The sequence below is a fragment of the Miscanthus floridulus genome, unplaced genomic scaffold (genome assembly GCF_019320115.1).
Source record: "Miscanthus floridulus cultivar M001 unplaced genomic scaffold, ASM1932011v1 os_2477_2_3, whole genome shotgun sequence".
Classification (NCBI taxonomy): domain Eukaryota; kingdom Viridiplantae; phylum Streptophyta; class Magnoliopsida; order Poales; family Poaceae; genus Miscanthus; species Miscanthus floridulus.
In genome coordinates, this window is record NW_027098321.1 from 1,689 (window position 1) to 22,454 (window position 20,766).

At 44.3% G+C, this 20,766-nt stretch overlaps 1 protein-coding gene and 2 long non-coding RNA genes across 3 annotated transcripts; 2 read left to right on the top strand and 1 right to left on the bottom strand.

The window, feature by feature from the left end:
* Positions 1-233: 233 nt before the first annotated feature.
* LOC136535011 (uncharacterized) lies at positions 234-851 on the top strand. Its single transcript, XM_066527356.1, has one exon. The coding sequence runs from the start codon at positions 234-236 to the stop codon at positions 849-851; it is 618 nt and encodes a 205-aa protein (XP_066383453.1).
* A 4,793-nt stretch (positions 852-5,644) lies between these two features.
* On the top strand, positions 5,645-7,717 carry LOC136535008 (uncharacterized). Its single transcript, XR_010778900.1, has 3 exons — positions 5,645-6,103; positions 7,170-7,442; positions 7,604-7,717. It is a non-coding gene; the product is annotated as an uncharacterized lncRNA (long non-coding RNA).
* An 11,419-nt stretch (positions 7,718-19,136) lies between these two features.
* On the bottom strand, positions 19,137-19,629 carry LOC136535009 (uncharacterized). Its single transcript, XR_010778901.1, has 3 exons — positions 19,476-19,629; positions 19,279-19,403; positions 19,137-19,213 (listed from the first exon to the last, which is right to left on the bottom strand). It is a non-coding gene; the product is annotated as an uncharacterized lncRNA (long non-coding RNA).
* Positions 19,630-20,766: the final 1,137 nt, after the last annotated feature.

Sequence of the window (20,766 nt, forward strand, 5' to 3'; positions counted from 1 at the left end):
TGACACTATTGCTTCTATGATTATGTCAAAAATCAGTTGCCTGCACCAGTTATGTTGGCAATTTTGAAAGAATTATTTCTTGTGGCAAGTGCCCATTCGAAGTTGGCATTTGATAAGTTTGCCTGTAAAATGAAATGAGGTAAAAACCAATCATGAAAGTGTTAAAAAACGGATCACCATGTGACATGGTTTCAGTAACAAATGCAGTCAATAGATCCTTCACCATATCGGCAATGGTCAAAATATCATCCACCAGTGCTTCTTTCTTATTGATAACATGTTATGGCCCAGCAAATGATAGGAGAAAGGATGAATTCCTAGCTGAATTGCAAGCTGTCAAGCCGCTCACTGCTGTGCCGTGGATGATTATAGGACATTTCAACATCATATACCAAGCAAGTGACAAGAGCAACTTAAATCTGAACAGAAGGTTAATGGGAAAGTTTAGGAGAGCTTTGGACGAATGTGAGCTCATGGAGATAACGCTGCAGAATAGGAGATACACATGGTCAAATGAAAGGGAAAACCCAACCTTGGTGCGGTTGGACAGAGTTTTCTGCAACTCCGAGTGGGAAATGACGTTCCCAAACTTCGCACTTAGCGCGTTGGCGACTGGTGCCTCGGATCACTGTCCCCTCATCCTCACCCGCCAAGACCGAGCAGCAAGGAAGGCGATGTTCAAATTCGAAAATCATTGGCTGAAGATCGATGGCTTCCAAGGGGTGGTGCAGGCGGCCTGGAACAAGCCACAGCTTGGATCGGCGCACACCGTGCTGAGAAAGAAACTGGCAGAGACTGCACGGGCACTGCGTAGTTGGAGCAAACCACTATTCAGTAACGCACGCCTGTAGCTACACATTGCAAATGAGGTAATACAAAGGCTTGACATAGCGCAAGAGAATCGGCAGCTGTCCAGTGAGGAGATGACCTTGAGACAGGACCTTAAAATCAGGGTGTTGGGCTTAGCAGCACTAGAAAGAAGCAGAAGAAGACAGGCATCTAGAATCAATTATGGCCATGTTCGTTTCTCTTATAATCCGTTTTTTTCAGCTTATTTTTTCAGTCGGAACAATATTTTTCTCTCACAACAAATCAGCCGGAACAGTATTTCGGCTTGTTTTTTCAGCGAAGCGAACGGGGCCTATATAAGGTCGGGAGATGCATGCACAAGGTTTTTATGATAGAGAATATAACATATAAAATTGTAGACCAGGGGATAAACTTGACTTAGATGGGAAACTTGTTTCTGTACCTCGCCATAGCGCAGTTGCATCCATGGGGTCGCAGCGACGTGGCCGCTGATGTCGTGGCAATGTAGGCGCGGTGGAGTCCAGAGGACGGGGGCGTTGCCGGCGGGGCTTCCCGTCACTTGCAGCGCTGCCCATGATCGGAGAGGCCTTCTAGGGTTACTTCGGTGGGTCAGTGACGGCGTCGAACCTCGTATCTAGCGCCCCGGCCTCCACCTCTCTCTTATAGCGCTGTGTGACAGGGGCCCGCCGACCAGTGATCGGTTGTGTGTCCCCGATCAGGACATGGTTAAGGGGTCCGACTTAGTCGTTGGACTGAGTCGGATGAGATCAATTCTAACATTCTCCCCCTTAATCTCACCTTATGCCTTAAACTTAACTTACTTTATCTTGTTCCCATTCTATCACATATCAGTGCATAGAGCGTGCCTTATCGTCACAGTCAGTTGCCATTAGACCTAACAGCTACAATGCACCTCTCTGTTTTGAAATAGATACTCAACTAGGCCCTTAGTATCCAGAAATCATAGGCTTTCCCATAAACCCATGTCGACCGTGTGTTCTCTGAACGCACTAGGTGGTTAGCCTTTGGTAAGCGGATCCGCAAGTACTTACTCGGTACTTATGTGCTCAATGCTTTCAAAATGATTCTGGATTTTCTCATTTACAATATATAACTTAGTGTCAATGTGTTTGGCAGCACACTTGACATGTTGTCTTAGGAGTTAACTTACTTTAAATGGTTATTGCTGCTGTCTACCATTGTTAAATCCGGGTACAAATTCCCTTTACCTCTTTTGTCTGTTCCTGAGTCCTCATGACAAGCAATACTATGGTATGCATCATTGATGACACCAGAACTGTTTCATTGGAGCTTTTCCACAATAATACTCCAACTGCGAGTGTTAGCAACTACTGTGAATTTCACTACATATCTCGCCAAAACTTAACATTTGTACCCACAACTATTTGAGAGTACTTGTTCTTTCTTACTCAGCATGAGGCCTATGATACTTTGCAAAATTATAAGACATTCTCAACTCCATTCCAGTGATCTATATCTAGACTTGACTTCTGCCAAAATATCCCGGATACATAAACTACGCCAGGGTAAGTTCTTACTTGTACTTGTACACTCATCAAGCTTCCAACAGCTGAAGCATATGGAACCATATTCATTTGATCATTCTCATATCGGTTCCTGGAACACTTAAAGTTCCCAAATCTATTACCCTTGACTATAGGAGCAGGCGTAGATTTATTCGCATGCATACTTTATTTCTCTTGAATCTTTTCTAAGTATGTCTTTGCGATAGTTCTAATACCTATTTTTTCTATCTCGGTGAATTTCGATTCCTAGGACCAATAAAGCTTCACCAAGATCATTCACATTGAAACTTGAGGACAAAACTTCTTCTTCTCCAATGACAGATTAATATCACTACTAGTGAGTAGAATGCCACCTATTCACAGGATGTGGAAAATAAATTTTTCATTATTGATCTTCGCATAATGCTATTGTCCTTCTTATTTTCTTTAAAACCCAAACTTTCTCATTGTTTCATCAACTTTAAAATACTACTGTCTAGAGACTTATTTTTAACCCATAAATGGATTTCTATAGGCAGCATTTCATATGTTCTTTTTTTCCATGACAAAACCTTTTGGGTTGTGCCATGTAAATGTTTTCATATAAATCCCCATTGAGGAATGCCGTCTTTACATCCATCTGATGTAACTCTAAATCGTAAGATGCCATTAACACCATTATGATTCTAAAAGAATCCTTGCATAAGACTGGAGAGAAAACTCTCATTGTAATATATTCATTCTCTTTGCGTAAAGCATATTGTCACAAGTTGTGCTTTATATCTTTCTGCATTCCCTTTGGAGTCACATTTTATCTTGTAGACCCATTAACAGCCTACTGTTTTAGCTTCATTTGGAATTACTTCTAAGTCCCAAACATCGTTGGTTTTCATCGAATTCATTTCAACTTTTATAGCTTCTTGCCATTTAAACGAGTAAACGCTTCTCACGGCTTCTTCAAATAAGGTGGGATTACCCTTCATTTGAATTTCTTTACTAACATAGACTTCATAGTCATCAGAAAACTTGTTTACTAATTCTTTGAGACCTTCTGGGGCCTCAGCTACTGGCACTTTTATATGGGGCTGTTGTTGCCCTTCATTGCCAAGAGACAATTGATTCTACAGGCTCATGTATCACAAGATCCTTGTTTACATTATTCATCTTCTTCGAAGAGCCAACAACAGGTGTTGTATAAGTCATACAATATCAATAAGTATTGAGAAATTCGTTGTTTTGAATCACTGAAGTGGGCACGCAGTCCCGCTTCTCTTCAAGTCTTAGGTCTCTACATACCTCTACAAACCATGCTCCCCCAGATCTTTCCATCTTTTCTAAAGATAGTGTATCTTTAAATTTTTTATTTTGAGTTTAACCGTTAAAACCTCATATGACGATTTAAGCACCACCTTAACATCTTTGAGTCTGACTACGCTATTTTTCTGTCGGAACTTTAAAAGGTCCAGGAATTTAGCTATTTCTCTGCTTAGGGGTATCAGTGTTGTAACCGTTGTACTCCTCCAACGGTCTTTATCTCATTCTTAATGAAGAGTATCTTTCTTAATTGATCGTTATCTCACTCTTAATGAAGAGTATTTTTCTTAATTGATCTTAATATTCTTCCCCTCGAAATATGGCATGAACTTTACTTCCATAATTTCGATAACTATTCAGAAAGCCTATAAACGAGGAGACACTTATAACTTACTTCATTCACATAATTGTGTCATGTAAACAAAGTTACTTCTTGATCCGTTTAGGAGTACACTTTCCTTAATTCACTTTAAGAACTCAACGAGGTCTTTTATTAGCAGTACTTTTACAAGTCACACTTGCATCTTTTTCTTATCCTTCGGTTAGTATTGACCATGACGATGCATTTCTATTGTGACATGGTCAATACTAGGATAGCATAAGAGGTACATAAACTTCTCTCGCTATGCGGGATACAAAAACATATGAGTCACCACAAAACTTCTCCCGCCATGCAGGATGAACTAGCATAATTACTATGCCAAAACTTCTCTCTATGCGGAATACATCTATACGAAAACTTAGTTATGACGACTAAAACATTTACTTATACTTTCTTTTCCAATTAAATCTTCCCGTTGGTTCCAATTTAATCATAAAATTAGTAAACTAAAAAAACTATCCTAAACTGGCTTGACTCAAGCCTTTTCATTCACATACCCCAGCATTGCAGCCCGTTGATATGCAGCCGAGTGATCTCGTCAATTAAAAATAAAACATACAATATGCTTCTGCATCAATTCTACATCACCGTTGGGCAGAAAATATAATTAATGCATAAAACTCATAAATTAACTTGAAATCCATATAACTACTCTTCAAAATTAAATTCTCCCGTTGGTTCGAATTTAATTGAAAGATAATCAACACCATTGCAGCGGAAACTTGATAATAAAATATATTCTTTTAGTTCAGAAATATTTCTTGGTCCTCATCTACTCTCTGAAAAAATTGACCACGTTGGTGTAAAATTTATCAAAGATTTAAACTTCAAACTTAAACTCATTATAATATTATCATCATCAACGTTGGTGAGAAAATGACAATACCATAATCTTATTTAAACAAAAAATGGACTACTCCTCTAATTTAAATTTTCCCGTTGGTTCCAATTTAATTAGAGGATAAACATAAGAACTTTTTTACTATGGTTGAGGAGGCGTCAGGAAGCGTTAGCTGTGTCTATGATTGGTGGGCCCATAAGAGGGAAGGCGTTGAGAGGCGTCAATGAGGGAGGCGTCGGGAGGCGTTAGATATGTCTATGGTCGGTGGGCCCATATGCGCCGTAACGCCTCCCAACGCCTCCAAAGTTGAGAGGACTAGGACTTTAAATAAAAGAGTGATAATTTCTTTTTCGTAGTTTTTTTTAATCAAGGGTAAAACGGTAAATTTATAAATATAAAAATAATGTTGTGAGTAGTATAGTTGGGACGTATGATTGAAGTACTATAGATGAATATTTGCTTTTAAAAAAAAAGATGATTTTTTTGTCTCTTTAGGGTTCATTCGCCGCCGCCGTCCGCCATCCATCTCGACACGCTGCGCCGCTCCGGCATCGTCTCCGGTGAGATCCGGGCCCGACCCCTCCTCACCAGCCCTCAGCTCCCCAACTCGCCCCATCCTATCTTTCTCTCGGTCTCCCGAGAGGCGACAGCGCCCCCCGAGCGGCGCACCGGCCGCCCCCTCCCCCTCCGTTCCTGTCACCGATGAGTCCGCACTGGCGGCCCCCTCCCCCTCCGTTCATGGCGCCGGTGAGTCCGCACCGGCGGCCCCCTCCCCCCGTTCCCCTCGCGGGTGAGTCTCCACAGTCTCTTCTCTTCCCTTCCATCTCTCTCCCCATCTCTCTCGATGCGGCAGGGCGGCGGCACGGGCGAGTCTCCGCCCGCCGCTGACTCCAATCTGAGCTTGGCTTCAAGCTCAGTCCCATGTGTCCACATGTAGTTCAGAATTCAGATATGATACTGACACATGCATGTCACCAACACACCCTGCCCAATCATCATCGTTGTCGCCGCCGACCCGCCGCAGACTCCAATCTGACCTTCGCTTCGAGGTTAGTCCCATGTCTCCACGTGTAGTTGAAGCCAACGAGCAGCTCCGTCACGGCGGCCTCCGTCTTCCTCTGGTCCGCGAAGTGGAGCGTCTGCAGCAGCAGCACGGCGACGCGAACGCGAAAGCTGGGTGGCCATCACCCTGTTCATGCTTTAGGACGACGGTGCCAAACCCACACCCAGGTATCCTGCTACTACTTGATTATAAGTTGAATTTTTTTGTTACATATAATGCCACTGTTCTTGTGAAGATTCTGCAATCACTGTGTACCTCCATGTTGGTTTTCTTCAGTGACATGGAAAGCTTAATGCAGTGTCTAACCCTATGTCATCATAAATTAGTTAGTGCCTTGGTTTGCTTCCTCGTTCTAAATGTCCACAGCTATATGAAAACTGAACCACAATCTATTGTCAACTGTATGCCCAAAAAGCTTAAGCATTGATCTAGTGTAGAAAAAAACCGTAAATTGATACTTGTCAGTGTCAGGTAAAGCTGTGCTATTATTGCTATAGATTTGAAATTAGTCTGTTAATGCTAGCCGTTAATATCTTGGAGGAAAAGGCATCAGCTCATACCTGATCATAAGAAAGAATATCATTTTAAAAGAAACTAACCTGTTAATGGTTTGAACCTGAAAGATGTTCGACCTCTGACAAGGACATATGGACAAGTGACTAAGGAAAAAAACTATTAGTGCTTCAGAAAAGCTCCATATAATTTGCAGAGAAAAGTGTATTAGGTTGTAATGCCTATGGTACCACTGTTATGCAACATCCTCATTGTTTCATTGCAGGTAGAAGTCCTATGGCTTTAGGTCTGTGGACATCTTGATAACTAATTATTGTTTCCCCTTGGGAACAGCTTGGACTGTCAGCCAAATCCAATGGGACTCGCATTTCATATTAGCACATATGAACTTGTAGTTGTGCCCTGTGCTCCTGTTTATCAATCTATTACATCACCAGAGCCTTGTTCTACCACAGCATAATCTCTCTTGGAATGCTAGTATCCCTCGTACTATAATGTCGTAAGGCACACCATAAATTTATATACATTTTGTTCTTTTTTTTTAGCTGAAAAATTTGGAGTAGCTGATCTCCTTCCATTTTTCAATCAGAATATGGAGGAGAATAAGCAGAATGAATCATTTCAACATATGGAAAGCAATGACTTTACAGTGGGTGTATTGGGTGTCCCAACTCATTTCCAAAATGATGGATCAGCCCTATGTTTCTGTATATGTTTCAGGTTATATCAACTATGATGAGGGAGTCCCAGCTGATAAGGAAGAGGCACACAGTTGTACTTTATCACGGAATTCTCCTACCAGATTTACTAAGGAGAATTCTGCAAAAAAAATTGTTGTGCACGGAGATGTTATGGAATCGGCTCTATCTAACAAAGAAAGCAAACATTTGGACGGATGGCATGATTTTTCCCAGATATCAGCTGGAAATGAGAAGGACTCGTCTCAGTCATAGTATCGGTGGTGGACAACAACTGACTATACTTAGCATGGAGGTTTCTATTCTGTTCTCAATAAATATACTGCCTTTTCTTCATTCATTGATGGATCCAGTGGGATAGTTTATTCACTGCAGACCAACCAACAAGAATTCTATTTGTTATCACACATGAAAATTTGACTTGCTAATGACTAAAGGATATTTTCGTGTCGTTAGGGTTCATTCGCCGCTGTCTCCGGCAGTTAGGGTTCATTAGCCGCTGTCTCCGTCTGTGTGCCGCCGTCGTTGTCATCAGCCGTTGTTCAGGGTCGGGTCGGAGGATGTGGCGTCAGGAGGGGGTGGGGGAGGAGGGAGAGGAGGGAGGCGTTATCAATGTCATCAGTTTCAATTAGCAATATGCATTTTCTTTTGACAAATATACTGTTGTTCTCTTATCACTGGGTTGTACTGAAATGCTCACTCTTGATATGTAACTGCTTTCATTTGAAGGCACAAGCTCTTGGCAGCAGTAATTTGAAAGAAGAACCAAGAGTATGGTTGGCCACTTCTAGACAGGGCAGCAGCTCAATTTTCAGCAATAGTTTGATCATAATATCTGAAGAGCCATGTGCTTGGGAATCTGCAAGGAGAAGCATATGTGAAAGAACGATCCGGCGTTTCTGATGTCTAAAAGCTATAGAAACTAACACCTGTACTTGTTTGCAGAAAATGATATTGGTTCTAGGAAGCAGTTCACAAGGTGGGCACCCTACACCCTCTGCCCCACCTTTACGAGATGACATGCCCTGGGCTTTGGTACCATCAGGAGTTCAACCAGACCATGAGAGCCTACATTTCATTGAGGAGAAGATCAGGGACCTCGAGAACATCAGGGATGAGCTGAAGATCAAGAAACTACAAAACGAGCTGATTGTAGCCAAGAGTGAGCTCAAACAGTCAATGAGAGTGATCAATGGCAGTAAGAAGGTTTTGCTGGATAGTGCTTTGAATCAGCTCAAAGCATACAAGAACCTAGAGGCACTTAGTCAGTAAAGTTATGCCAGCAATTCTAGGGCTTGTAAGGGTCTTGCTATAGTTGCTGCCGCAGCACCATGTTTTGTGAAGGTGTTCTGTAATTTAACTGTGGTTTGCTACTAAGTAAAAGTTATTAGTTATTGGGTCTTTTGTATCTATCAAACCTGTGCACCCTTTTTGACTACCAAAACACCATTAGGTGTCAATTTCCTTCCCAATAGGGCAGTTATCCTGCATGACCTTTTGGTGAATTACTGGATCATTTCCTCCTTTTTCTGATATCTGTAAGTGGTCTGAGAGTTAGATGATATCTAAGTGGCAAATTACACAGAAGTTTCAGCAATGGAAAAGGAAAGTGCAGATATATAATCATTTTTTTATTTTAAAATAAATGGGGGCAAAAAAATTGTTGCCACGGGCCAAAGAGATGAAACGATTGCCGGCTGGCCTCTATCGGCTGGCCTCTATCTTCTGCGGTAACCATTGCCGGCGAGATGAAACAATAAAAAAGAGATGAGAAAGTAGAGAGAGGATGCGGTTTGTGAAGGATGCTGTAGGGTTGCTGCGATCAGGAATGAGCAACTACGATCCTACAGGAAAGAGCAACTGCTAAGCCTCGTGGCCCATGTAAGCCCGCAAGGGGAGACAGGAGGCCCAAGACGAGCGGCCCATGAGCGTCGTGCATGTGGTGGTGGCCAAGCCCGCCGCCGCGTCAATGCGGTGCCTGGCGAGTCCTCATCAATCACTGGCATTTCTGAACCGAGCCCGCCGCTGTGTCAACGCGTCATTTTTTTTTTCTTTAGCACTAACAAGGAGTAGTAGTTTGTTGCCACCGCTGGTCGTTGCTGGAGCTTACATCACCGATGCATGGTCTGGAGGACAACGCTTCGCTGCTTTCGTCACCTTTTCATGGGTCTCGAGCATTCGTAGCTTGGGTGAAGCGGATCTTGAATGCATCAATGGCAAGGGAGAATAGCTCAATGGCATCGGATGGCTGGTAGACGACGCGAGCGATTCACAATGATTCTCCACGTTCTGCGTTGCTCGCAGCTTCATGATACGTGATCGACGCTGACCGTCTAGCTAACATGGTAGGAAGTGAACCGATCACCCTCATGCCTCGCCAGAGTGATGAACCACTAGTCGTAACATGATAGGAATTAACCCACCACTCTCGGCTAGCACGATAACTCTCATGCTTTGTCTGAGTGGACTCCTAATCTTGCACGATAGCTACTCAACCTACAATCTCCGAGGCTAGTCCGGTTGGACCAATAGCCCCAACCTGAAAGGAAGCGAACCGATCACTCTTATATGTACTCCAAGTGTACTAATAGACCTAACATGATATGAAGTGAACCGGTCATTCTCATCTCTTGCCAGACTGATGAACCACTAGGCATAACATGATAGGAACTAACCTGGCACTCTCATGTGTGGTCCGAGTGGACCAATAGGCTAGCACGATAAGAAAACACATGCGATCACTCTCATGCTTTGTCTGAGTGGACTCCTAATCTTGCACGATACCAACTCAACCTACAATCTCCGAGGCTAGTCCGGTTGGACCAATAGCCCCAACCTGAAAGGAAGCGAACCGATAATTCTTACATGTACTCCAAGTGTACTAATAGACCTAACATGATATGAAGTGAACCGGTCATATTCTCATCTCTTGCCAGACTGATGAACCACTAGGCATAACATGATAAGAACTAACCCACCACTCTCATGTGTGGTCCGAGTGGACCAATAGGCTAGCACGATAAGAAAACACATGCGATCACTCTCATGCTTTGTCTGAGTGGACTCCTAATCTTGCATGATAGCAACTCAACCTACACTCTCCGGGGCTAGTCCGAGTGGACCGAACCGATCACTCTTAGCATTTGGAGGGTGAAAAATAAATACAATAAAAAGAATTTGGATATGAATTTGGATAGCCTCCCTAGCGGCAGATAATAAAAAAATAAATTTTAAAATAAATGGTGGCAAAAAAATTTGCTGCCTCGGGCTAGCACCAGCTAGGTCGGGCTCGACCGCGGAGGGAGCCCAACCAGGCCGCGCCAGCCCGATTGGCCCAGGTGACGATTGAGATAGGTAGTATATAGTTTAGAAGTTCAATATACGATACTTCTCCTGTTCTTTTAAGCTACGTTCTTAGCTGCTGAGCGAGCGAGGTGGCACTAAACCGGGTGCAGATGGCTGACTGCCGTATTCACATGGCTTTGTTGGGCCATGACCTCGTGATGGGTAGGCCCAGCCGCCGCCCGCTCCCCCTCCTCGCTTCATCGCGTGTGCGTAGGCCGCTAGGCCCAGCAACCGCGGTTGAGCGACCGCGCCCCCCGACGCGGTCCCTTCTTCCCCGCTGCGCCGCATCGATCGGGTGAATCCACCGCCGCCCGATTCCATCGCACGCGCCCCCCGAGGTTCCCCACGCCCGTGCATATAAAGAGTAGGGCCAGAGCACCGCGCTGCCCCCTTTGAACCCTACAGGAGCCGCCCCGAGCCCTAGCCCTAGCCCGCGCACCGCTAAAGCCGCCGCCCGGAGCTCTACCCACCGCCGCGGCTGATCTCCGCCTTCACCGCGTCACCGGCATCTATAACCCTCCACGACCTTCGTAGCGAGGTGAGGAATTTGTCGGTGCCATTCGTGTATTTCTTATATAGGTATTGTTGGTTTGGTTGATGGAAATCGATAAGGTTTTCAGTTGCAAATGCAGTTGTTCTTCACTGTTGCTTTCAATTTAAGTATTCAGAATTCCATACACTGCAGAGGCAGCAGCAAACCTAAACTCATTTCAGATAAACACATACCATACTGCTCTAATCCAAAGTCTACTTGCAATGGATTTTATAAATAATTTAGAGGTGCCTGGACCGCCGCCCCACTTGCATCCTTACCAACAGAAAATTAGAACTTCCAATGGATTTTTAGTCTACTGGATGTAGTTTTAAAAGGGTTTCAATGTAGCATGCCACTTATTCTTGTTTTTCAATTCCTAGGTGTCATGGATCGTAGCAACAACATGCAACGAGTTCGGAGGTCCCTACAAGAGGGGGAGGAGATGGTTAGCAAACAGAAGGCGGACTGGCACGATATGGATTTAGATATACAGCTTGAACGTGTCCAAGCTGAAATCAGGAGGAGAGAACAACGATGTAAATATGACAACTACATATCACTTCAGCGTGCCGAGCTGGACAAAGCGGTAGAGACTAAGCATTCTGAATTGGCCAAAAGAGTGCGGACAGATCAGATATCCCTGCTGAACAAAGCATTAACTGATCAGCATGCCACCTATGCCCTGAAGATAGAGCAGGAGCGTGATCTCTCAAATGATGCCTTACAAAAGGTAATGTTTAAGTGTGTTCACTGTTCTGCATTATTCTTTTATCTTGGTTAATAGGTAGAGTAGCATTAATCACTATCCATTTTCTTTTTTTCATGTTAATATGTACAATAGCATTTTTCTTTTATCTTGGTTTGGTAGAGTACCTCTCTTTGTTCAGCTTTTGGAAGTTGGATTTTTCTTATTATTAGGTCTGTACCCAAATCTTTATCAATCTTGTAATCTTGTATAATTATTAATACAACACTTGTACAAGCATAACATGATTTCGTACTTTGATGTAGCATACTTTTTAGTCTACTGGATGTAGTTTTAAAAGGGTTTGAATGTAGCATGCCACTTATTCGTGTTTCTTACAAAAGGCCCATGAAGAAAATGATGCCAATATAAAGAACGAGAAACAACACTATGAGTCGATGATTGAGCAGGCAAGGGCACAATTGGCAACGTTGGAGAATGAGCGCTTAAAGATGAAGACCCTCATTGAGTCCTTCATCCAACGAGAGGAGGTCCGTGCCAACATGAATATAGAGGTAACTACGGTACTCTTTTAATTTATATTATATATATAACCATCTGAATGCCCCACTTGTTTGCACTTTCAGGTAGAAGATATGATATATATACCACGGAGATACATGTTTGTAATAACTAATAACGAGTGTGGCCCGGTATATGATTTTTTCATATTATTTTGGTTACTCGTTGATCTGAAATGTTTCTTATTAGTCTAATCTATACATGCAGCATGTGGTAATGCGCTTTAAGATTCACTCCGTGAAGGAAATTTATTCGGATCTACAGAAGTACTACGACAGTCGAGAAGAATTGGCCGAGTTTGCAATTATAGAGCCAGCCACCGTTGAGTATTACATTCTGTCACAGCATTTGACAGCTTATTTTGGATACAAAGGAGACGCACAGTTGTACTACCTGAATCCTGTTCCTGGGAGTGAGCCATCAACTGCATTGGTAAAGATTGACAGACAAGAAGATGTAGACAAAATGGTGGATGCACATGCTCATGAAAGGACAAAGATTTGTCATCTGTACATAGTGAACGGAGTTGGATTTTATGATGAGGACGGCCGTCCATGGCAGCCTGATGACGAAGGCCATCCATGGCAGCCTTATGAGGAGGACCGTCTATCGGGCAGCGCTGATGAGGAAGCTGAACAAGACGACATGTCTCCTGTGATGAAGAAACGACGCGCTGATGAGGAAGCTGAACAAGACGACATGTCTCATGCGATGAACAAACATGCTTCTTAGCAATTGGATAGTTGGAGTTTGGTCTTTTACTTGGTCACTTGTTCTACTTTTCTGAAAACTGAATGCACTTGTTCTTGGTCTTTTATTTGGACACTTGGTCTATTAGTGTTGCAAGCTGCTACTTTTCTGAAAACCGAATGCATGTTACTGTGATTGTGCAAGCCGATATTTAGACACTTGGTCTATTAGTACAGTAACACCAGCTTGTCTATTTTTTCTGAATTGACTTTTTGTCGCTGAATTGACTTTTTGTTGCTTAGAACGCTGAGATAGCTGAAGCTGTCATTGGAGCTCTCAAAGGGGAGCTTGCAGCTTCTGCAGTCAACGCACCAATGGTTCCTGGTGAGGTATGAATCTTTCGTTATCTGCTTACCCCAACTCATTCCTCATGACATTTAATATGCTACATCTATTCGGTTCATGCAGGTGTTGTCAGAGCTTGCACCTTTTATTGTGCTTGCAGGTGGATGTGAGCTTGGAAGGAAGCCTGATCCTTTGCAGGCAGGTTGATCAACCAGGTATGATTGGGTCAGTGGGAAGTGTCTTGGGTGAAGAGAACGTCAATGTCAGTTTCATGAGTGTTGGAAGAATTGCTCCTCGCAAGCATGCTGTCATGGCAATTGGTGTTGATGAGGAACCAAGCAAGGGCACACTGACAAAGATCGGGGAGATTCCAGCAATTGAAGAGTTTGTCTTCCTCAAGGTCTAGGCGCAAAGCGCAAATGTATGTTTGAAGTTGCAAGCATGGTATGCAATTTTGATGTAGCTAGCAATTTAGAGGACGGATGGTTCTCCTTGAAATAAGCTTTTAGGAGTATTTTTGTAGTGGTGCTCTTGAATTTGGTGCAGTATTGATGCCTCCTTTTGAACGGGGTGGTTATTAATAACTCATTGGCTGTTTTATTACTTGGCTCATTGGGACAATACTCTGTTTGCTTGGTTGCATGCAGTCTTTATAAGACAGGGAGTTTGAAAGCGAGGATTGTAATTTGTACCTGGCGTGTTTTTCAGTTATAATGTTTCGCAGGTCACAAAATTTCTTTATACACGTACTAAAATATTTATCCGGCATATGTTTGGGTTTGAATTCAAACATGCTGCCCCTTTCAATGCTGGACCTGCAATGCTGCCCGGCCCTTTGCTCCTGCACCTGCGGATGTGGAACTTATCTGAATCATCTTAATTCTGCACGTGGCTCTTAGTATCGAGTGAGTTGACCATATCATCACTAATCTTCAACCTTAGCTGAAAATTGGTTGAAGCCATAGATTCGGTACCGAATTCAAATCGGAAACAGTAGTACACGCACACGACACATGCATAGGCATAAGCAGTCTGCTCTGCTGCACTCTAGTTTAGATGATCGAGGTCGTGTTTGAAAGGCAGTGGTAATGGTACTCTACAGGGCCTGCTGCACTCTTGTTTAGATGATCGAGGTCGTGTGATCAGCTGCACTTATTCGACAGGCGGCAGCTGCATGCATACAGTGGTAATCAACAGAACCTTTTAGTTTGGATTTCTGCATCAACAGCTGCAGGCACAGCTAGATAAGTGCAGCCGATTACAGCAATGGATTTCACCGAAAGCAGCACGATTGTCATGAAGGCTCAATAGAATTCCGGCACCCGGGACGAGGCCGAATTTTTTCCATGGCCATTCTCTTGGGATACAGAACTGAAAACTTTATGACAAGGAACACTGGAAAAAGGAAACAAGCCTGTCCTGTTACACGGAAAGACTTAAGTACTTCACACACGACTGACCCATACAAATGCACAGAAACACAAAAGCAGCCGCATGACCACCATACAAACGACTCATCAAGAAGACTTCAATAAATTGAAGAGACCACCATACAAACGACTCAAAAAGTTCTCTGAACTACTGAAACCACAAGAAAATTTATTTAAATTAAACTAGGCACTTCTAAGGCTTCTAAGTCTTGGCAAAGTTGGCATCGACCTCCTTTTTGAGGTCCACAATCTGACTAGACATGGCGACCTGCTTCTTTTGGAGGTCGTCGATCTGCCTAGCCATGGCTTCAGCATTCTCTTGGAGCTTCTTGATCTGCAGTTCCTGAATGTACCGGCTCGGCGATAACTGTGGCGATAACTGTGGAAGATAAAGTTCATTAATTAAATGTTTTTGACTTGTAGGGGATCTAATAATCCCCCTCAACTCCCAATCCACATGGATTTGAAGTAAAACGAACAGGCCCTAAGGAACAAACGTGCAATAAGATACCTTGTAGCTTGACTCACCGTCGGTGCCCGTATCCGAGGACAGACATCCGTTCACGCAGGTGCGCCACTCTGGGTTCAAGCAGTTGCAGCACATGTTGACGCTCCCCGGGGACAGACACGGAGCCTGTCCGTTCCTGCAGTTGCGGCATGACTTGACGCCCCTGACGATCTTAGAGTGATTGGATACCTTCTTCGCGGACGAGGACGGCTTCACGGTGGCTTTTCCTGGCTTTCTCATCTCGGCGGCGGTGGCGGTGAAGGACGACGAGGAGAGATAATGCGTAGGGGAGGAGGTTGCTATGATCAGGAAACAGCGATGGATCCTATATTTATGGAGGCGCCACGATCTCCATATGGGGAGTTTCCAAATGACGAGCACGCCACCGCCAAGCTGAGCGGCCCATGTAACCCGCGAGAGGAGACTGGAGGCCCAAGCCGAGCGGCCCATGGGCGACGTGCATGTGGTCGTGGCCGAGCCCGAGTGGCGCCTGGCGAGCGTGCGCTCGAGCTAGTGCTTGTGCGCGTTCTAGTGTCGCCGAGTGCCTACGAGCTGTAGAGCTACCGCCGGCATTAGTGGCACGCGAACAGCTGTGGCGGCTCGGACTCGACAGCCACCACTAGTGACGGCGCCACATCCGGCGGCACACGACGTCCACATGAAGCGGCTGCGTGGCGCGCACGGCTGTTTTGGTGGTGTGCTGACCATCCCGGCCTAGAGGACGCCGCGGTGGTGACCACCGTGACCGTTCAGCCCGCAGAACTTGTCCACCGGTGCTGCACCACGCGCTTGAATACCCGCGCCGTGAAACCAACGTGCCGCACCACCCAGAACGCGTACATCTCGGCTCTATGTAACAAAGAAAGCAAACATTTGGACGGATGGCATGATTTTTCCCAGATATCAGCTGCAAATGAGAAGGATAAGCTCACTCCTCTCAGTCAAACATTAGGCTAGATAGAAGGAACCCTGCAATTTCTTGCTTGAACCCTGAGAGATGGGGAGGAAAGAGTAACTGCGTTTACGTTGGCAGGCTATTCGATGATGCTAATCCTGAAGAGACTTGGACTGCGCTGAAGGTTGGTCAGTCAGTGCCCCACCACCGTGTATTTGACATCATGATGTATGGCAATTGCTCTTGTCCTAAATTTTAGTTAGCAAGGTCGTTGTGACTCGAACAGTTTCCTAAGTTGGACCAGCGTTATGTGTTGGAAATACTTTTGATGTTGAATTGGGCAAGCCTGCTTGTAATCTGGTGAAGAACTGAACATCAGGATTGCATTTTGCATTCGCCATTTGAACCCTGGTACCTGTGCACTTGTAAATCGAGCTGATGGTTTTTCAGGTCTTGTTACCATTTGCTGTTGCTATTATGGTTATTGTTACTGGAGCAGGAGAAATTGGAGAAACGAATTACAAAAGTTTTGTACCCAGTTGTTACTGACGGTGGCTTTGTCATCTCTTCGCTTCCATGCATTTTCCCATTGTTTCAGTTTTCTTCTTTAAGTAGGTTTCAGATTTAAAATAAATGGGGGCAAAAAAATTGTTGCCACGGGACAAAGTGCCAGCCAGCAGCTAGGTCGGGCTCAACCACGGAGGGAGCCTAACCAGGCCGCGGCAGCCCAATTGGCCCAAGTGACAAGAGTGAGAGTATGCATTGTACTTCAGTAGTTCGATGTCTGCAACTTCGCCTGTTCTTTTATGCTGCGTTCTTGGTTGGTCTTTCAGCGAGGTGGGACTAAACCATCCGGCGCCTGCCTATCAACGAAGGCTCTAGCCATTTATTTCATGATGGGCCGAGCATGCAGTCCGTGGACATACAAAACAGAATGGAAGCCCAACACCGGACCGGCCCGGGGAACGAGAGAGAAGCAAAGGTTGTGTGGGGTCCGCGTACCAGTGTGTGTAGAAACTTGTGGACAGGAGAAGAGCTCTTCCCCACCACACCACCCGTTCGGTCACCAGTCTTCCTCCTCTGTCCTCTCCCGCCTCACGTCTCACACCAGTAGAAACGCCAGGCGCCAGCAGTAGCGGACCCGGACCACCACCACGCCGCCAACCCTAGGGTTTACGAGGAAGGAGGAGGAGGGAGCAGCGCAGCGGCAGGCCGATGGTGTCGATGAGCACGACGCCTTACCCGTTGGATCCATCGGTCCCGGCCGTCGCCGGGGGAGGAAAGGAGGAGGAGGAGGGGCAGGCTGGCGCGGGAGGGCGCCGCCGCCGCCGCGCCCACGGCCGTGCCTGTGGCCATGCCGTCGGTTGGGAACAAGGAGGATGAGGGGCCCCGGAGGGTGCGCAAGCCGTATACCATCACCAAGTCGCGCGAGAGGTGGACCGACCTCGAGCACGACAAGTTCCTCGAGGCTGCAGCTGTGAGTCGTCCCGTCCCGCTCTCTCTCCCATCCTATTCCTGACCTAAGGGCCTGTTTGGCCTAGTACACCCTAGAGTCTCATCTCTTGGGGGCAATCACTCTTTATCCCACTGTGGAACATGACTGGCAGACATCCTAAATTGTTCGTTATCGTCCCGTAGTTAGATTCTGCCTAGTTGCCTCTATATTTGACCCTACTAAGTTGTTCTGAATGGCAATGTCTTACCCTAAGGATAGCCGTTAGGATTTTAGTCACATGTATCTAATCCATTATTATGGATCCTGGTCGCATACATGGCTTGTCACCTAAACAGATGCTTTAGCAGTTTATGGACATTTCATACTTGTAGAATGCCTCGTGCCACACATCTGGAGTAGCTTTCTTACATATTAATCCTTCTTACATATTAATCCTTTCTTACATCTGGAGCAGCTTTCTTACATATTAATCCTTCTTACATATTAATCCTTTCACCTAAACAGATGCTTTCTTACATATTAATCATTTCTTACATCTGGAGCAGCTTTCATACTAAGGTTTTAGGATAGTTACGGTTTTTAGTCTTACTGTTTTAGGTGAGGATATTTACATTTTTTTAAAGGAGATGCATACTGAGTAACTATTGGTTGCTCTGTATACCAGTGACCAAGTGAAGCACCTGCAAGAAAATACCTTTCATCGTATGGCCTTCAACTTAATTTTAGTTACAGTAGATAGGATAGGAATAGTTGCATGAAATCTGGTGTCAGTAGCTAGGTACCATCACTGAAAGTGGCCTCTCTTTGTGTATCCACTATGTGGTTCCTGCTATACAATTATTCCCTCCAAGGGCTACCATTGAATCGCCCTGTGCGTCGCACTCGTTTATTCAAAGTTTCGGTGCTCTCCAAAGTGAGAACAGGAGTTTCGACATTCTTTCGCGGTCTTCCTCGTCCTCTTTTCTTACTTTCAGCTGCAGCTGTATTTCCTTCAAAACCTTTCGTTCGCGGTCGTCCCCGTCCTCTTTTCTTATCTTCAGTTCCCGATGTTGTCTTTTCTTTCCCTTCTCCTGATGCTTTATTTGCTTCCCCTCCTTTCCTTCCATTGCTTTCTTTCATGCTAGCCGCAGCGATTGTTGGAGTTCCCATTGATGGCGATAGTGTCTGCACATCGTCTGCATCTTCATTCCGTTCGTTCCCCCCTCGTTCCTCCGGATATTTTGCAAAGTACTCTTCCTTCTAAGTATCATCCACCAAAAAAAATGTTAGATACACCCGACAGTCTGGAACAAGTTGTTGTAACTCAAATATTTTAATATGCAGTAAAAGCACAGACCGTGATAGGTTTTCCATTTGAGGGTAAGTATTCCAGGTTGCGCTCAGAATGGAGCAACCTCGTGCATATTCTTAATCTAAAACTTTTCATTTCCTTCTATACAAGCGAAAGTAGCGCATGTCATGTAATAGTTTTTGTTTCAGTATGTAGCAATTTGGAAGTGACAATAATTCTAAGACTCACCGGTGTGAAATCATGAGCCATTTGTTCTCCGTCCCATGCCAGTATATATTTTATTACATACGCCCCACACGAAATACTGCAACGGAACATAAACATAAGTAATTGGAGTACAACGTTAATACAGCAAAGGAAAAAGAGTACCTGTCGGTTTGTTGCGGTATGTTATCATAGGGAACTATATCCCAGTCGCGCAAGTTAATTGGTTTTACAAATATAACCAAGTCTCTCTTGACTGAATACTCGATGCATGTCTGTATGCCTTCCACCTAGTGGACGGCGAGATACATGTTTAGTTTCATCAACTGGTAGTTGTAGTTACATAGAGGATCTGTACTTACCAATGCCTTCTCTAGGTCTCTGTCTCGCATTCCTGGTATAGAGTTAAGTATCTGTACCTCTATCTTTATAAAATTCAAGACTAGGAGAGCCCAGTGGTTGTTGTTTATATGCATTGGCACAAAAACCTGGGAAAAATAATTGAAAACTATTGAGTGTATGGCTATAATCCAAACTGGCAAGATTTCCAAAATTCATAGTACAACACGAGATAGCAAACAAGCAAAAGTGTCAAAACAAAATCAGTATTACGTACCAAATGCCTTCCTTCACATTTTTCGGCAATTATCTTCCTGAATGTCAAGTGTTCGTCAGGACCCAGATTATTTGTTGCCAACTTATGGGCTTGGAACGTTGTTATATATGATGCCGACTCAGTCTCCACATTGCTGATATGAACAAAGGCATTTATGACCTGCAAAAGGTTGAGTTAGTACATAGTAGGTGTGTGCATGTTTGTACTGACGACATGGATGTGAAATGATATTACCTCATCTACTATAAAGCCCCCTGTAACATTTTGGCGCAGCTGATCTGCTGTAAGAACATGGCCATCTATGTGTACAACCGTAGCGTGGTCGTAACTTGATACTAAGAAGATGGCAGCGTCTGTGTCAATTTGTTTCAAATTGTAATCATTGTCGATAATGGGCTGTCTTGGTTTGATATGTGTAGAGGGGTTGCCGATAATATGCTTCCCTGGTTCATTATCGCCTTGCTGTTGCATGATGTTTTCTGTCGTACCATTTGTTGCAGTGGGTGCTTCGTCATTTATTCTTGCCAATGTCTGTTGGAAACGTTTGCGGTGTGATTCCTGCAATTGGTATTTTTTTGTAAAATTCCAAAGTATCTATTGTAGCACCAGACATGAACTAGTGATAACTGAACTTGTGCAGATGTAATACCTGCAGATGTGAAGATGTAGTCATAGAAGATGGCTGAGCATTTGTAGATGTAGGCATAGGTGGCTGAACTTTTGCAGATGTAGGCATAGGTGGCTGAACTTTTGCAGATGTAGGCAAAGGTGGCTGAACTTTTGCACATGTAGGCTTAAGTGGCTGAACATGTGCAGTTGTAGGAGTAGGCTGAATAAGAAGCCGCACTAGCTGTCGGAGTTCCTGTTTTTTGACACATTGTTAGATAATGAAGCATGGATGGGTAGCTAAAATAAGTATTCTCACGCTGGTTACCTTGATTTCCATTTTGATTTGTGCATTTTCAGTTTCAATCTTACTCACCCTGGAAGCTTCCAGTCTCATTTCTTTTTTAAACCTAGCAAACTCCTCATTTTGT